The sequence below is a fragment of the Nicotiana sylvestris genome, chromosome 11, assembly GCF_000393655.2.
Source record: "Nicotiana sylvestris chromosome 11, ASM39365v2, whole genome shotgun sequence".
NCBI lineage: Eukaryota > Viridiplantae > Streptophyta > Magnoliopsida > Solanales > Solanaceae > Nicotiana > Nicotiana sylvestris.
This window is the reverse complement of record NC_091067.1, coordinates 69575659-69595175: the sequence shown is the minus strand read 5'-3', so window position 1 is coordinate 69595175 and position 19517 is coordinate 69575659. Positions and strand designations below refer to the sequence as shown.

At 41.2% G+C, this 19517-nt stretch overlaps 1 protein-coding gene across 1 annotated transcript; it reads right to left on the bottom strand.

Annotated features, from left to right (window-relative positions):
- Window positions 1-4873: 4873 nt before the first annotated feature.
- Window positions 4874-5782, bottom strand: LOC138881138 (uncharacterized). Its single transcript, XM_070161341.1, has 3 exons — window positions 5594-5782; window positions 5303-5470; window positions 4874-5191 (listed from the first exon to the last, which is right to left on the bottom strand). Exons 1-3 carry the CDS (start codon window positions 5780-5782, stop codon window positions 4874-4876), a joined length of 675 nt encoding a protein of 224 aa, XP_070017442.1.
- Window positions 5783-19517: the final 13735 nt, after the last annotated feature.

The window sequence follows — 19517 nt, the reverse complement described above, 5'->3', positions numbered from 1 at the left end:
GTGGCTGCGGCACGACCGCGGTCAATCCCAACCATTCTGTTTTCCGCCTTCTCTCACCGCGTTCCAGCCGCAGTCCCATCGCGATCACGGTGGGCTGTTGCCCAGTTTTTCTTCGCCTTTTCTTGCTCGTTTTCATCCGGGCTCTTCTCGGTTGGCCTTGTATCTACATAATTAATCCCAAAACACTCTATATCCTGCTCCTAATTCAGAGTAGTTCCTACAAAGCATAAAAACCTTAATTAGAGCATTTTGTTATCATTTAGCACTTAAAACATCAATAAAGTATGGTTAACTTAGAGCATAAATAACATATACATCGTATAATATAGGCTACTATCAACACCCCACACTTAAACCGTTGCTAGTCCTTTAGCAACAAAACCACACTCTATAGGCATAATCATCACTGGGTCACTTCCCTACTCCTTATACCAAGAATAATTCACATAGGTAGACTACCTTAGTATAACCTCTTAACCTCAAAAGTGGACTCTCTCTCTCTAGCCACGTAATGTCCCTAACCGGTTTTCATACTCTCAGTCAGAGGTCTAGACTTACATTTCCTTCATGAATCATGTGCCTACTCACCACAAAAGAGACTTGTGTCATGTTATATATAATTCACACACTTAAGGAATTCAAATACGTAAGATTTCACTCACCCTCAGAAATAAATTCTTATGCCACAAACAACGCGCCATAGGCTTGCCCATAGTATAATACTCGACTAATCGAGCCTAGTTGGTCTAGAATCAAGTAGGACTTTATTTGGTTGTAATGTTGGCTACTGGAGGTAGGATACATATGGGTATAGTGACTCCACCTCCCTAAGCACTTCAATACATTTTTCACTTTTAAGCCCATACCTTTGTCAAACCTTCATTCCACCTTTACATTATTGAGTTGCACCCCCTACTTCCTTAAGCACATTTACATCAAGAGTCACCACTTAGCAAGGAAAAAAATATATTTTTTTCAATTCAAGTGACTCTTATTCTTTTTTTTTTAAATGCAGTGCACCTTTCTTCTTATTTTATTAGCTCCACTCAAAAGCCCAACCGACCACCCCACACTTTAATTTTTCCATATTCATTACAATTCAAGTGCTTCTAAGAGGTGATAGGGTTCAAAAAGATAGACAAATTACAACTTGGGTAAGACTTGTAATGTGGTTACCAAAGAAACAGGATTACAGGCTCAAAGGGGTTAACTAAGATACACACAATCAGGTGGGTGAAAACATATATAGATAAGTTCAACAAGGAAACACCTATATCACTTTCCAGACCAATTAAGACAACCATTTCGCTTCGTACACACACATGGCAAGTTCTAGGCGTTGAGTGTTAGCATAGAATACACAAAGCCTCACTCGCACATAGCACATGACTCAATTCAGTTAGGATCATCAGACACTCTACTCAAGATGCTTAAGCCAACTCAAGAACACACAATTTAAGGCTTTATTGCTAGAGTCAACTAATGAGCCTAAGTGTCACACTAAAGCAATCTCTATTCAAGGTATCATGGAGTTAGGAGATCCTATTTCTATTCTTCACCAAAAAATTCCTACACTAAAAAAAGAATAAAAAAACTAACTACACTGGTTCAAATGGAAACCCTTGGAAAAGAACCGTGGTTTAAAGAAAAACCAAGGGGGAGTTGATACACTACCTAACAAACGAAATTTTTTTTTTGTTCGACTTAAGTTCCTCAAGAGACCCGTCGAGAGGTGTCCATCTTCGGGCCCAGTCGAAGTTAATTAACATCAACCAAAAACACCAAACAACAACAACACCAAACAAATTTATACAATTGCACAACAATAACCATCCCCCACCCCACACTTAAAGATTTGGCATGTCCCCATGTCAAAGAATTTAAAGCAGAGTAAGGTAAGAGGACTTCCCTGGTGCTCAGTCCTAATCAGTGATGGTTCCAAGATCAAGGTGACACGTTCGTCCTAGCGCCCGGAGCCAGCCCATGACCTTTTTTCTCTGACCTAGCATTTTGAGTAGCCAAATTGTCAACTCTAGCACTTAGGTCAGTGATCGAAGCGCATAGGCCAGCCATCTCCTGCTCCAGGACTGTCATGGGGGTACTCCGGCGAGCCTGTGATGGGCCTGCCTCATCAGCACGCTGCTCTAGTGGGGTAGCATCATGCATAGTTCCCTCATCATCATCATCGGCATCATCATCATCATCAACCACCACAACCTGTTCTTTCCTAACTGTGATTTTGCTAGCCCTGAATGGGGCTTTTAATGGCAACTTCCCATCTACTATGGGATTTTCAGGAACTCGTGAAGCACGACACAACTTGGTGACCAGGGAAGGGAAGTAAAACACTTTGAGTATTTCCGGAGAGCGAATGAACATTTCATCCTGAATGAGCCAGGCCACATCAAAATCGTGGTGGGTCATAAAACAATTAATCGTCGCTACTCTTGGCCCATTAACATCTATAGTGTTGCTGGATGGCAGCAAACGGCTGTGATGATTGTTAGCCAACACTTAGCTTCCCAAGTGAGAGATTGGGAGTTCAGCGTAATTCTCTGCTTTATCCATATTGGATCCCGGCCAGCCACACAGATTGTTTCAAGAATTGGTGCCTACCAGATAGTTGGACGATGATAAGCAAGGTAATAATCCGCCTCTCTGGTGAATACCGGCAACCTGTACACTCGGCGGATGGCCTCAAGAGACGCATCCACCCAGGTATTTCTAACCATGACAACCCTATCAACATGCTCCAGGTAATTCGCATAAAACTCCCTTACCATCAGTACATTGCCCTCTTCCGATTCATTAAAGAAGATGTCCAGCTGACGCCTCCTCAATTCTTCAAAGGTACTTGGGCATTCAATTTGCAAGGCCTGCCTATCAATGTGTACTTCCAGTAACAGCTTCTTGGATGCCTTTATATTAAACCTATCATGAGCTGCTTTGGAAACAAACCGAGTGCGGTCAAACTGGTCCACACTAGTCTGAGCTCGAGCTTTGGATGAACCTCCTGGTCCACTAGCGGAGGAAGTTGTGGCATGTCATTTCCTTGACTGATGCATTGTACCTAACGAAATAGAGGCTACTATTAGTGAGGGTTTGAGGCATATGAACCGTGGGTGGTTACTCAGACTTCACAACCACCATGGTCACATTAGCCATAACAGCTCCATTGGGTCAATATCACAAGTACCTTGTGAGCATGGACTATAATTTAACACACCTATCCCATGGAAACATAAACTATCCCCCCAAATCAACCATTATCACTTCATAACTCCACCCCACCACAATTAACTTCACACAACAATACCATTCCCTTCTCTACAACATTTTACACATTACCCACTAAAAAGAAGAAAAGAAAACCCAAAATTTAACTGTAGATACTACAACAATTCAAGCATTAAAATTGCAAAATAGAAAAGTACAATAAGAGAGATGGAAAGCATGACATACCTGGTTCTAGTAGAAGTTGAGAGTAATGGAAGTTGGGGAAGAAAGAGTTGGAAGTTTGTGTGTGGGAGAGAAGTGGGTTTGTGAGAAAGGTGAAGAAGAAGAAGAAGAAAATGGGCGTGGGTTAGGGCTTGAGAAGTACGAGAAGAGTGGGGAAAGTGGGGGAAGAGGAGAGGGGGCGGGTAGTTTTTTTTTAATTTTATTGGGGGGGGGGGGTATAAGAGAAAAAGAAAAAAAAATTTAAGTACAACTTACCTGGGCGATAGAATGTCGTGTTTTACCGCGGTCGTGCCGCGGTCCCACCGCAGCCACGGTGAAGGAGAGGGGGCAAAACAGAATGTTTTCCATTCACCGCGGTCGCACCACGACCGCGGTGGACAGAGCAAACCAAAACAGAATGCTCGTCATTGACCTCGGTCGCAGTCACGGGCTTAAAAAAAGAATATTTTTTTATAAGAGTGTTAGTTTCCTACACATCTGGTACAACATCAAACAAAATAAAAGAAACAAAAGAAAACATGGGTTGCCTCCCACACAGTGCCTGATTTAACGTCGCAGCATGATACAGGCTCATATCATCACTCCTCATTTGGGTATTGGGGCTCCTCTAATGTTAACACCACACTGTCCTCTTTTTCTTCAGTCATTCCGAGGTAATGTTTCAACCTCTTCCCATTCACTATAAATTTGCTCGTCCTATCTTCAGATTCGATCTCCACAGCTCCACTTGAGAACATTTGCACCACTCTAAACGGTCATAACCATCGGGACTTCAACTTACCCGGGAACAACCTCAATCTTAAGTTGTATAGAAACACTAATTCTCCAGGTTCAAAGTTCTGATTCAAGATGTGCTTGTCATGCATCAGTTTCATCCTTTCTTTATATAGTCTAGCACTCTCGAATGCCTGGAACTGGAATTCCTCAAGCTCATGCAACCCATTAACTCTATTGGTTCCCGTTGTCTCCATATTTAAGTTCAGCTGATGCAATGCCCACAGTGCTTTGTGTTCGAGATCAACCGGAAGGTGGCATGCCTTTCCAAATACCAACTTGTATGGCGACATACCAATTGGAGTTTTGAAGGCTGTGTGATATGTCCACAATGCATCATCCAACTTCCTCGCCCAATCAATTCTTGTTGCATTCACTATTTTTCAGAGGACACTTTTGATTTCTCTATTGGACACTTCCACCTGCCCGCTTGTTTGTGGGTGGTATGGTAAGGCTACCTTGTGGAGAACTCCATACTTCTCCAACAGGCGTGCAAACGCTCTATTGCAAAAATGAGAGCCACCATCAGTGATTATGGCTCGGGGGTACCAAAACGTGTGAAGATGTTTTTCCTTAGGAAGCTGATCACCCGTTTTGCATCATTAGTTGGGAGAGAAACTGCTTCAACCCACTTGGAGACTTAGTCAACAGCAACCAGTATATACTTGTCACTGTATGAGCTGACGAAAGGCCCCATGAGGTCGATCCCCCACATGTCAAACACTTCCACCTTTTGGATTATGGTCATTGGCATCTCATGACGACGGGATATGTTGCCCGTCCTTTGACATTCATCACAGCTTTTGACCCAAAAATGGGCATCCTTGAACAATGTAGGCCAATACAGGCTTGATTCCAGCACCTTTGCTGCTATCCGAACTCCTCCAAAGTGTCCACCATATGGCGAAGCATGGCAAGCTTGCAAAATAGAGGGTTGATCTTGCTCGGGAATACCCCACTGGATCATGTTATCAGCACATATTTTGAACAATATAGGTTCATCCCAATAATACGCCCAACAATCATGAAAAACAAATTTCTTTTAAATTGAGGAGAGATCATGAGGTACAATACTACATGCTAAGTAATTAGCAATATCAACATACCATGGTGCCTCCTCCATTGTCACAGCAAGTAATTGCTCATCAGGGAATATCTCAAGGATATCTTCAACCTCCGTTCTCTTTTCTGCCCCTTCCAACCTCAAGAGGTGATCTGCTACTTGGTTGTCTGTCCCCTTTCAGTCACGAATTTGCAGGTCAAATTCTTGTAGCAATAGAACCCATCGAATCAAGTGGGGCTTGGAGTCCTTCTTTGTTATCAAATACCTAATGGATGCATGGCCAATATAAATAATAACTTTCGAACCAATCAAGTATGACCTAAATTTGTCGAAGGCAAACACTACAACGAGCATTTCCTTTTCCGTGACCGTGCAGTTCAGTTGTGCACCACTAAGCGTCTTGCTTTCATAGTAAATTGGGTGCATAATTTTCTCCTTGCACTGCCCCAAAACTGCTTCTATAGTGTAATCACTGGCGTCACACATCAACTCGAATGGTTGCTCCCAACTGGGCGCAAAAATGAAGGGTGCGGTCACCAATCATTTCTTCAGCTCCTCAAATGCTAACCTGCAATCATCAGAAAACAAAAAGTGCTGGTCTTTTTCAAGCAGCTTACATAAGGGGTTAGCAATTTTTGAAAAATCACCGCCTGTAGAATCTGACGTACCCAAGGAAACATCTCACTGCTTTCACTAAAGTGGGTGTTGGGAGCTTCTCAATCACGTCAACTTTTGCATTATCTACTTCAATCCCCTTTTTGGACACTCTATGCTCCAACACTATGCCTTCTTGCACCATAAAATGGCACTTCTCCCAGTTCAGCACCAAATTTGTCTCCACACATCGTTTGAGCACTCTCTTAAGATTGTGAAGATAATCTTCGAACGAATCCCCTACCACGGAGAAATCATCCATAAACACCTCTATAATGTCTTCGACCATGTCGGTGAAGATGGCTAGCATACACCACTAGAATGTGGCTGGTGCACTGCAAAGTCCAAAGGGCATCCTCCGAATGGCAACAATGACATATAGATATGTGAAGGACGTTTTCTCTCTATCTTCTGGGGTTATTGAGATCTATTTACCTCGAGTATCCGTCCAAGAAACAAAAATGGGATTGCCTAGCTAACTGTCCAATATCTGGTCAATGAAGGGTAAGGGGAAATGGTCCTTTCGAGTGGCTGCATTTAATTTCCTATAATCCATGCAAATTCGCCACCCTGTGACTGTACGAGTTGAGATCAACTCATTCTTCTCATTTTGTACAACTGTCATTACACCCTTTTTTGGTACACACTGGACGGGGCTTACCCAATTGTTGTCAAAGATGGGAAAGATGATGCACGTGTCCAGCCACTTGATTACATCCTTCTTCACTACCTCTTTTATATTTGGGTTCAACCTTCGTTTATGTTCCCTGGAAGGTTTGCTCCCTTCTTCCAGACGAATCTTGTGCATACAAAAGGTCGGGCCGATACCCTTTATGTCTGCCATGGTCTACCCAATGGCAATTTTGCATTCCTACAACACCTGCAATAATTGTTCTACCTGCACAGCTAGCAAACCAGATGATATAATAACAGGAAAAGTAGAATTGGGACCCAAGAAAACATACTTGAGGTGGGTTGGAAGCGGTTTGAACTCCAATTGGGGTGGTTCCTCTATTGATGGTTTTGCATGTGGTATAGCTCTCTTTTCTAACTCAAGGGACTCGAACTGAGGTTCCCTCTTCCAGAATCCTTGGCCTTCGAGTGCCATGACCCACTCTGACAACCCTTCACCATCCATCTCCTCTAAATTTGTCAAGCAAGCTCCCAATGGATCTTTAGCATTCAGGATCTCATCATCTTCATGCAAGATCACATCCACAACTTCCAATATTAAGCACTTTGCATATTTACTGGGTATTCTCATGGATTGTTTAACTCCCCAGTTTCACAATAAATCAATGCTCTCCCAGTGGCTAAGAATGGCCTCCTTAGAATGATAGGTATCTCTTCATCTACCTGGCAGACTAGAATAACAAAGTCTGCAGGGAATACAAACTTTCCCACTTGTACCAGCACATCATCAAGAATTCAAGCCGTCCTTTTAACCGTGCGGTCAGCCAGCTGCAATAGCATCGAAGTCGGTCTAGCTCTGCCAATGCCCAATTTTATGTATATTGCCAAAGACATCAAGTTTATGCTGGCCCCTAAGTCATACAATGCTTTTGCAACAGCATAACTCCCAATAGTACCTGGAATAATGAAGCTACCTGGATCAGACATCCTTTGAGCCATGATTTTGTCATTACTGCACTGCATGTCTGTGTTAGAGTTACTGCGGACAGGTCCTGAAAGTCAAATTTTTGTGACATCAGGTCCTTCATCATCTTTGTATAGCCTGGAATTTCCCTCAAAGCATCCATCAGAGGAATATTCAATTGAATTTGATGAAGCATCTCCATGAATTTCCTGTATTGATCTTCTTTCTTTTATTTTGCCAGTCTCTGAGGGAATAGTGCAAGTATCACCATTTGTTCACTGCTTGTTGGCTTCTCTTTGTTGGGGTTTTGTGGCACAAGAGGTACCACCTGTTCTGCAGCTTGTTCACTCTCTTTAACTTTACCTTTATCAACCTGAACCTGTTCAACCACCACTTCAGTAAGTTCTGCTGATTCATCTATGTCTAATGGAACTGGAGTGGCTGGCGTAGTCTCTCTTCTGGATTGAGCAACTTCTTGCTCACTGTCTAAATCTCTCCCATTAAGGAGACTTACTGCCATTAACTGATTTGGGTTTTGCTCATTGGGGTTAATGTTCATGTCGGCTGGCAATGTTCCCTGGGGGCGGTTATTTAAGGCCATGGACAGCTGCCCCAGTTGAGTTTCAATATTCTTTATTGCTGAGTCATGCACTGCCAACTTTTCCTGCATCTTACCATTTGTTCCAATGAGTTATTGCAGCATACCCCTGATTTCCACCATGTTGCCATCCTACTGCTGAGGAGGTGGCTGATATGCCAACTGTTGCTGGTTCTGCTGTGGATAGCCCTGTTGTCTCTGATATGACACCATTTGGCCTTAGGGTTGCATACCTCCAAGTTGTGGCATGTTCGATCTGTACTGCTGATTGGGTGCTGGTCTCCATTGTTGTCCTCCTTGTCTTTGACCCCCAAAATTTGACATAATTCATATCCTCTCTTAAACCTTGGTTGTCACCTTCTCCACTCCATGAACACACATAAGACTGATTAATGCAAGGTGTACACAGTTCTCCATTTGTTGTGTCAATGATATGCACTTGCTTTGTACCCATCTTATCAATCTTCTTTGTCAATATACTCATCTGAGTCATGAGTGTGGCTATGTTCTCTGCATGTGAATTATTTGGGTCAAGAGGAACTGAATACACTATTGGTGTCAGGGTCGTACCTCTCGTCATCCACCCCGAATTCTGGGACATCTTGTCAAGAAGGATTTTACACTAAGTGAATGTCTTGCTAAAAAATGCACCCCCAGCTGAAGCATCTACATTGGATTTTAAATTGTCTGCTAACCCTATGTAGAATCTCTGGCCGAGCATCTGGTCTGGAATACCATTTTCACGACCTAAACTGATGGGCCGCGACGGGTGCCTGAGTCCCACCTATCAAACACCCCCAAGCATGTGTCTAAGATATGAACCCGAGTAACATCTGCTGAATTACGAAAATAACATACAAGAAGGAAACCTACCTTCAAGGCGTATGTACGTATACAAGCAGAATACAGTGGGCGAGCCGGCAAGGCTACTATAGACAACTATACATCCAAATTTGAAAGCTGACAAGGCCATATACAACCCAACTAGACATACTGTCTACAGGCCTCTAATAGAAACATAGTTGTACAAAGACGAGACTGAGCCACGTCATACCCATATACATATACATATACATATACATATATATATATATATATATATCATACCAAAATCAGAGCAGATCCAAATCAAGTGGAGCGCGCCAATTCTCACTGATCAGGGATCCTAAGGATGGGAATCGTTAGCTTGCCTACTTGTACCTGTGGACATGAAACGCAGGCCCCGTGAAATAGGGCGTCAGTACGAAAAATGTACTGAGTATGTAAGGCATGAAAATTAGTACGTAAAAGACATAGATGAAACATGGAAAAAAGGAAATACATCTTTAAATTTGAATAACTTTGTCAATTCTGAAATGTTTATAATGCCATGCACGTGCGCATAAATATCGTGTCATGCATAGATATGAGTGTATATAATATCAACAAGCCAGTGAAGGTATCTCATCATATTATCTCGGCCACTGTAGGCAACATCATCAGCATATACCAGCAGATCAGGTGGTGGTACGTATATAACGTCGTAACGTTTTCTCATATCCCATATACATATATTTACCGCGTATATAATGTCATCTCGTCATGGGTCAATGCACATATATAAATGAGTGAAATGCATGAAAAATAAGTAATAATCTCAATATTCCTTACGGATAAACTTTTTCAACTGTGTATTATTCTGAGACCCATGAACAGAAGATAATAATATTTTTCATGGGGAATCAAGAATATAGACACCCCTAGTATCTCTATGAATATTGTAATTTATGGAAACTATGCATTTGCTCGTTTCTTTAGTATAATTCGGATCATGCCAAAAGAAAGAAGGGATGGCCTTAACATACATGTTTCTTGAATTAGTTGAACGAATCTGCTTCTGCAAAATATGGATGAAATTTACACTTGGATTTCCTTGAAATTGGAATTAAATTGTCTTCTGCTTCTATCATTTTTGGCTTTAAGACCAAAGACAGAATGAGATATAATCTAAATGTTAGCTTTGTTCCAACGTTTGAAGTCTTGCTTCTGTTTCTAGATTTCACTTCCAGAATGGATTTTAAATTGTTATATCAAGTTTCTTTAAACTTAAGACTTATCTTGGTCAAAACTTATTTAAGATACTTTAGACACCTACACCTATATTTAATGAGTCATCTTCCTTAATTAGTATATATATATAAATGTATCATACCAAAATCAGAGCAGCTCCGAATCAAGTGGAGCACGCCAATTCTCGCGGATCAGGGATCCTAAGGATGGGGATTGTCAGCTTGCCTACCTGTACCTGCGAGCATGAAACGCAAGCCCTGTGAAATAGGGCGTATGTACAAAAATGTACTGAGTATGTAATGCATGAAAATTAGTACGTAAAAGACATAGATGAAATATGGAAAAGGGAAACACATCTTTAAATTTGAATAACTTTGTAAATTCTAAAATATTTATAATGCCATGCACGTGCGCATAAATATCGTGTCATGCATAGGCATGAGTGTACATAATATCATCAAGCCACTGAGGGCATCCCATCATATTATCTCAGCCATTGTAGGCAATATCATCAACATATATCAGCTGATCAGGTGGTGGTGCGTATATAACGTCGTAACCTTTTTCCATATCCCATATACATATATTTACATATATACGCCTATATAACGCCATCTGGTCATGGGTCAATGCACATGTATAAATGAGTGAAATGCATGAAAAATACATAATAATCTCAATATTCCTTCCGGATAAACTTTTTCAACTATTTATTATTCTGAGTCCCATGAATGGAAGATAATAATATTTTTCATGGGGAATCAAGAATATAGACACCCCTAGTATCTCTATGAATAGAGTAATTTATGAAAACTATGCATTTGCTCGTTTCTTCAGTATAATTCGGATCATGCCAAAAGAAAGAAGGGATGGCCTTAACATACATGTTTCTTGAATTAGTTGAACGAATTTGCTTCTACAAAATATGGATGAAATTTACACTTGGATTTCCTTGAAATTGGAATGAAATTGTCTCCTGCTTCTATCGTTTTTGGCTTTAAGACCAAAGACAGAATGAGATGTAATCTAAATGTTAGCTTTGTTCCAACGTTTGAAGTCTTGCTTCTATTTCTAGCTTTCACTACCAGAATGGATTTTAAATTGTTATATCAAGATTCTTTAAACTTAAGACTTATTTTGGTCAAGACTTATTTAAGATACTTTAGACACCTACACCTATATTTAATGAGTCATCTTCCTTAATTAGTGGCCTTTTGCCACGTTTCTTTAGGCATAATTAGTTATGTTTTGTCCGCTTATTAGTTAAACTAGGTAATATTCTGTTACCCGGTAATTAATCAATTACCTGTATAATTTAAACATTTTCATAAATTACTTAAAATTCTATTTATTTTTAAAATACTTCATATCTACCTTATATATTATACTACCGTGGTCATATGGTACCTTGCATGGTACTAGTTCATATTTATCGGGTATTATCGCTCGACCCGTATTTTATTCCAAATTGGTCACTTCAACGAAACTCGTTTTTTTAATCTGTGTACCCCTTTATCCTTCATAACACTTATTTATCGCTTGTTATAAATAGCATAAGTACGTTAACGTCAAGATGATCTCATCCCCGATTCCGCGTCGGTTAACTGGAAATGAAATTTTAACGTACAAAAACGTGAGATGTAATATCCTTCCCCCTTAGAAACATTCGTCCTCGAATGTTCAACTCCCCGTGATCTATATAACTTTGGCAAGGTCGCCTCTGTAACTACACCACTACCGACTCTCCCCATAGAATCTTAATAACCCAACGACACACAGGACTATAATTATGAATAACGACAATGGTCTCACATGACCAATGATAATAACCAACACAAGACTTTATACTCGTACCTTATGATTATGACGTCTCAGTCGGACCCTTCTCTGGAGAAGGAAATAAGTAGGGATATCTAGATTTCATATTTTCCTCGGCCTCCCAAGTCATTTCTTCCACATTGTTGTTTCTCCAAAGTACTTTCACGGAGGCTACCTCCTTATTCCGCAACTTGCGGATTTATCGGTCTAGGATGGCAACTGGAACTTCCTCGTATGATAAGTCCTTTGTAATCTATACATCATTCGTGGGCACCACTCGGGTAGAATCGCCAATGTACTTCTGTAACATGGATACGTGAAAAACCGGATGGACAGACTCCAACTCTTTGGGCAATTCTAACTCATAAGCTACTTGGCCCACTCTCCAAATTATCCTATAAGGCCCAATATACAGTGGGCTAAGTTTGCCTTTCTTACCAAACCTCATCACACCCTTCATAAGTGACATCTTTAAGAATACCCAGTCATCAACCCCGACTCTAAATCTCATCGTCACACGTCAGAATATGACTTCTGACGACTCTGAGCAATCAATAGTTAATCCCGAATAAACTTTAGTTTTTCTATGGCTCACTGAACTAGGTCTGGCCCGTGTAATCCAAATTCTCCAACATCAAACCACCCTATAGGTGACCTATACTTCCGTCCGTAAAGAGCTTCGTATGATGCCATGTGAATACTGGAATGGTAACTATTATTATATGCAAACTCAATAAGTGGCAGATGATCATCCCAGCTACCTTTGAAGTCTATTGCACAAGCTCGTAACATATCCTACAGTGTTTGAATAGTACGCTCAGCCTGTCCGTCTGTCTAGGGATGAAATGATGTACTAAGGCTTACTTGAGTCTCCAATACTTTTTGGAAGGACCTTCAGAAGTTAGCTGTAAATTGAGCTCCTATATCCAAAATAACAGATACAGGGACACCATGCAGTCGTACTATCTCCTTGATATAAAGCCTCGCATAATCCTCTGAGGAATATGTAGTTCTAACGGGCAAAAAATGGGCTGACTTTGTAAGCCTATCAACAATTACCAATATCGAATCAAACTTACGCTGGGTACGAGGTAAGCCTACGATGAAGTCCATATTGATTACTTCCCATTTCCAAGTCGAAATCTTCATGGCCTGCAATAATCCACCGGGGTTTTGATGCTCAATATTAACCTGCTGACAGTTAGGACACTGAGCAACAAATTCTGCTATATCCTTTTTCATTCCGTCCCACCAATATACTTCCCTAATGTCATGATACATCTTTGTCGCTCCTGGATGGAAAAAATAACGAGAATAGTGAGTTTCTCCCATAACCTGCCAATGCAGCCGTGCAACATTAGGCACACATAATCGCCCTTGATATCTGAGGACCCCATCTTCTATAATTTCAAATGGTGTCTTCTCCTTCTGAAGAGTGGTATCCCTATAATGAACTAGCACAGGATCCTCGTACTGACGTTCCTTTACTTCAGTTACTAAAGAGGATGTTGCCGTATCCTGAAGAGTAATTTTAATATCACCTGAGTCCAGTAATCGAACTCCAAAACTAGCTAGCAGATGAACCTCATGGGCTATTCCCCCTTTTTTGGTTGTAAATATAACATGCTACCCATAGATCTACGGCTGAGGGTGGGGGCTACTACGTTCGGCTTCCCAGGATGGTATAAAATATCAACATCACAGTCTTTAAGTAGCTCCAACCATCTCCTTTGGCGTAGATTCAATTCCTTTTACTTGAAGATGTACTATAGGCTCTTATGATCCGTATAGATGTCAACATGAATGTCATACAAGTATTGCCTCTACATCTTTAGTGCATGAATCACCGCGACTAACTCTAAATCATGGGTCGGGTAGTTCTTCTCGTGCTTTCTTAGTTGTCTAGAAGCATAAGCCACAACCTTACCATGCTGCATTAGCACACAATCCAATCCAATGCCTAAAACATCACAATAGATCACATATGGAAGCGTTGGAACCGGTGCTGACGTTAATCTGTCCTTTAATGCCTGGAAACTCCATTCGCAAGCATCAGTCCATTGAAACTTTGAATCTTTCTGAGTAAACTTTGTCAAAGGTGCTGAAAGGGAAGAAAATCCTTCCACAAATCTCCCATAATAACCTGCCAAACCGAGAAAGCTACGAACCTCCATCGGTGTTGTGGGTCTAGGCCAAGTCTTTACTGCCTCAATCTTCTGTGTATCCACCCAGATACCTTCACCCGGAATAACATGCCCAAGGAAAGCTACAGAGTTCAACCAGAATTCATATTTAGAAATTTTTGCATACAACTTCCCTTCTTGTAGAACTCTGAGCACAGTACGCAGATGATCTGCATGCTCAGCCTCTCAACAAGAATATACCAATATATCATCGATAAATACAATAACGAGCATATCGAAGAAAGTCCTGAACACACGGTTCATCAAATTCATAAATACTGCTGGAGCATTGGTCAGACCGAACGACATAACCCGAAACTCAAAGTGCCCATATCTAGTCCTGAATGCTGTCTTCGGAATATCTTCATCCTTAACCCTTACCTGATGGTACCCGGACCTCAAGTCTATCTTTAAAAAACACTTGGAACCTTGCAACTGATCAAATAAATCATCAATTCTCGGGAGCGGGTATTTATTCTTGATCGTCACCTTATTCAGCTGCCTATAATCAATACACATTCGTAAAGAACCATCTTTCTTTCTCACAAACAAAACAGGTGCTCCCCACGGTAACGTACTAGGTCTGATAAAGCCTTTTTCAAGTAAGTCCTTTAATTGTTCTTTCAACTCTTTCAGCTCTGCGGGGTCCATTCTATAGGAAGGAATAGATATTGGGTGAGTATCTGGTAGTAAGTCAATAGAAAACTCAATTTCTCGCTCTGGCGGAAGACCCGGAAGCTCATCAGGAAACTCATTAACCATAGGGATGGACAGAATGGTTGGTGAATCTACTTCCACATCCTGAACCCGAACTAAGTGATAAATACTGTCCTTTCTGATCATCTTCCTTTCCTTGAGATAGGAAATAAATCTATCTCTCGGCGATGCCGTGTTACCTTTCCACTCCAAAATAGGCTCCCCCGGAAATTGAAATCGGGCTATCTTTGATCTACAATCAACGTTGGCATGACCAGAAGCCAACCAATCCATACCCATTATAACATCAAATTCTACCATATGTAACAAGATTAGGTCTGGTACGGTAGTTCGACCATGAACTACTATTATACAACCCCTATATACTTGCTTAGCTATCACCGAGTCCCCAACAGATGTAGAGACCTCGAAAGGTTTAAACAATTCAGGTTTTATTTTAAACTTACTAGCAACCAACGAAGTAATGTATGATAAGGTGGAACCTGGGTCAATCAGTGCATATATATCATAGGAGGAGACTGATAATATACCTATAACAACATCAGGCAATGAGTCTTGGTCCTATCGTCCTGCCAACACATAAATGTGGTTCTAAGGGTTGCTCGAGCTAGATGTTCCGCCTCTGCCTCTACCACGACTCATTGGTGCTTGGGGACCTTGCCTAGGGGGCGTACTAATAATGACGAACCAACTGCAGATCCCGATGGCTGAGCTATGCTTGCATCACCTCTCATCGGACAATCCCTCATAACGTGGCCCGGATAACCATAAGTATTACAAACACCTAACCTCATACGGCACTGCCCGGTATGCTGATTACCACATTGAGTGCATCATGGCAAGGGTGGCCTCATCTGATTTGACTCACCCATATACTGAGAACCTGAGGTCCTGAAATTCTAACCAGACCCTAAATATGTGGAACGATCGAATCTCTTACTGCCAAACTAAGGGGGCGCGCTAGTCGAGGGTTGGGATGGATACCTCGAGCACTGCTACCTCTGACTACCTCGAAACTCACCAAAAGGACCCGAATACCTCACTCTCTTATTCTGGGCCCTATCATGCTCACGATCGGCCCTCTGTTTCTGTTTACGCTCCTCTACATACTGAGCGTATGCCTGAATACGAGAAATATCCATGTCTGGCTGAAGTGAGACCAATATACAATCGTTAAGCAAGTGAGGCTCTAATCCCATCACGAACCAGTGAACCCGATCCTCAATCTTAGATACAATAGTGGGAGCATACCTAGCCAACGAATCAAACTGAAGACTATACTCCCGAACACTCATCTTACCCTGTCGAAGGGTCAAGAACCTATCAAATCTGGCTCGTCTAAGCTCTGGTGGCAGATAATGACGAAGAAAAGCTTCTGTAAACTCCTGCCATACTACTGGAGGGGCATCCTCACCTCTGGACAATTCTCAAGACTCATACCAATTAACTGCAACATCTCGGAGTCTATAGGAAACTAGCTCAACTGACTCAGTCGCAGTGGCCTTCATTACCCGTAACATCCTCTGCACTCTATCAATAAATACATGAGGGTCCTCGTTTGGATCTGCTCCAGTGAATACAGGAGGGTCTAAATTAATAAAGTCATGAACCTCGCACTTACGGACCTATCTGCATGACCAATACCTTCTTTTTGATGTCGAGCCTGTGCGGATACTAATCAGGTCAATAACTGAATAACATCTCTCATCTCCTGACCCGGTGTATCTAGCTGAGGTGTTGAACGTACAAGGGCGGGCGATGGAGCTGGTGCCCCTCAGAGCTCTTCTAGAAAAGGCGGGATATGTGAAGTCTGAGATGGAACCTCACCATAAGACTCTTCCCGAGCCCTGGTAACTCGTGGAGCTCGACTAGTAGTCTCACCAGCCACGGACTTTCCCTTCTGGGGGGACCGTACTCTTTCGAGGCATCGCTGAAAATATAGCATATTGTTAGGAACATGAATTCTTGTATCGCACGATCTGAGATAAAAAGAGAGGATAACATCCTATATGTCTTGTAGCCTCCTGTTTATAAGTGTGGTGCACAACACACGCATAAATATGACTCTACTAGACACGGTCTGTAGACAATCCTAGGACAGAACTGCTCTGATACCACTTTTGTCATGACCCAAACTGATGGGTCGCGACGGGTGCCTGAGTCTCACATGTCAAACACCCCTAAGCATGTGTTTAAGATATGAACCTGAGTAATATCTATTGAATTACGAAAATAACATACAAGAAGGAAACCTACCTTCAAGGCGTATGTACGTATACAGACAGAATACAGTGGGCGAGCCATCAAGGCTACTATAGACAACTGTACATCCAAATTTGAAAGCCGACAAGGCCACATACAACCCAACTAGACATACTATCTACAGACCTTTAATAGAAATATAGTTGTACAAAGACGAGACTGAGTCACGTCATACCCATATATATATATATATATATATATATATGTCACACCTCCTTTTTACTACCCCCGAAAGGGTATAAGGGAGTTTTTTTCAATTTAAGTGACAATCGAAATGGGATCATTTTATCAAAAATTCAGAGTCGCCACTTGGGATAATTTTATGGTGTCCCAAGTCACCGATTTTAAATCCCGAATCAAGAAAAGATTGACTCTGTTTTACAGTCCGCGAACACAGAAATCCAGATAAGGAATTCTGTTAACCTAGGAGAAGGTGTTAGGCATTCCCGAGTTCTGTGGTTCTAGCACGATCACTCAACTGTTATAATTGGCCTATTATAGGATTTTAATACATCTTTAAACCTAGGTGCCTTTTTAATTTTCTAACCGCTTTTAGTATTTCAGAAAAACTCAAGGTTATTTAAAATATGTCGTAAGCCATGCTACATGAAATGCACCCGTGGTTCACGATACGTTCTATTTAACCTTGTTAGAAATTAGAATCGAGTCACATGCAATGCACACCCGAGCCCTTTTAATCTAATTTGATGTAGTTCAGTTGAAGAATAGCAACCCAATTTCTATACCGTGAATAAAATCATGTTCAGCTATAACCAATTCGAGTGACATGCAAGTAGATAACTATATGAACAAACTCAAAACTGGAGATAATAACCGAATAGATCATAGTATCAAATCGTCATGTAACCAATTAACATTTAGCTAGAATAAAACGAGTAGAATCAAATGTAATGGCCATTAATCCCAATGCACAATATACAACAAAGGCCGAATCTGATTTTTAAGAAATTATCCCTATGTCATCAAGCTTTTACACTCAATTTGTTGTCAATTACAAAGAGGAATTATCAAACAAACAGAGTCAATTACATGTCTTTATTGGCTTTTTCCTTCTCCAGAAAGTACACATTGGAAAGATCCCCATGTAGCACGTTATATACACATAAAACAACAACTCAAGAAGCTCAATTACACAAAGTTAGAATCAGTACTCTATCACTAGGAATTTCTAATTATCTGGACATTCTTTCGATTACAAAGGAATTTCACAAAGTTAAGATCAAAATAAATTAAGTTTACAAGCGTCTGCCTAGGATTTTGTCCCAAAATACTCAACTACACATAATGTGTTCAGAACGTGCAACTTCAGATTCGCATTGTCTAATCAGAAAGTGAACTAGAAAGAACGAGAGATGAATCTTAAATAAACTAGACAAAATTGATTTATTCGACTAAAGCCATGTATAAACAAATAAGAGCCGTAAAATCAGAAGAAGTATGAATCAAAACGGACCTGAGAATTGAGCTTTCAATTGAATTTCAGCAGTTACAACTTTGGAATTAAGAAAATCCTCAAGATGTGATACCCTTCCAATCACAGTTACAGTGAGACGAACGAAACCAGGACCGGAAAAACTCTAGCATCGGAACGAACTCGAACAAACTCCATTGACTCCAGGTCAAAATTGGAAGAAGACGGACGAAATCTTTGCGGGTTTTGTTAATCTTTTCCTAATCTTTCTATCCGAAACTTCTGTCTCTATTTTTGTTTTGGTACGTGCTGTGGAGGTCGCCATTTATGGCATTTTTCCGGCTAGATCTGTCGCCAAACTGTTAGCGATGACATAGGGCAAGAAAGACGAGGAGTGAGGTCGTTTCGACCATGGCTGGTCGCAGCAATCATTTATAGCAACAACTGAGGGAGGAGAGAGGGCTTCATCACCGGTCACTCCGCCATAGACGACGGCGACACAGCAACGGCACCAAAAGAAGAGAGTGAGGGACGTTAGAGATAGATGAATCTGGCTGCTAGCTTTCGATGATGGCTAGGCTGTTATTCGTGTGGGTTTTTGCCGGAAAATGAAGAAAGGTGGGGGGAGGGGGGTTGAAGAAGGCGGCGCGGGCGGGGAAGGGGGGTCTGTGTGATTTTGCCGCTGTCAGCCTCTTCAGACGCCTTTTTCTTTCTTTTTTCATTCCTTCCGTGTTACTCCTCTCTCTTCTTTTTTGTAGAGTCTAGGTCTAGGTTATTATTTTATGTATTTTGCCAATTAGTCCCTAGGTCTTTTTGTGTTAAGTCTTTAGGGTTTTTTTTATTTATTTTTGTTCCAAAGAAGAATCTAGAAGGGTCCCTAGGCTTAATGGACTAATCCGAATCGGGCCGAG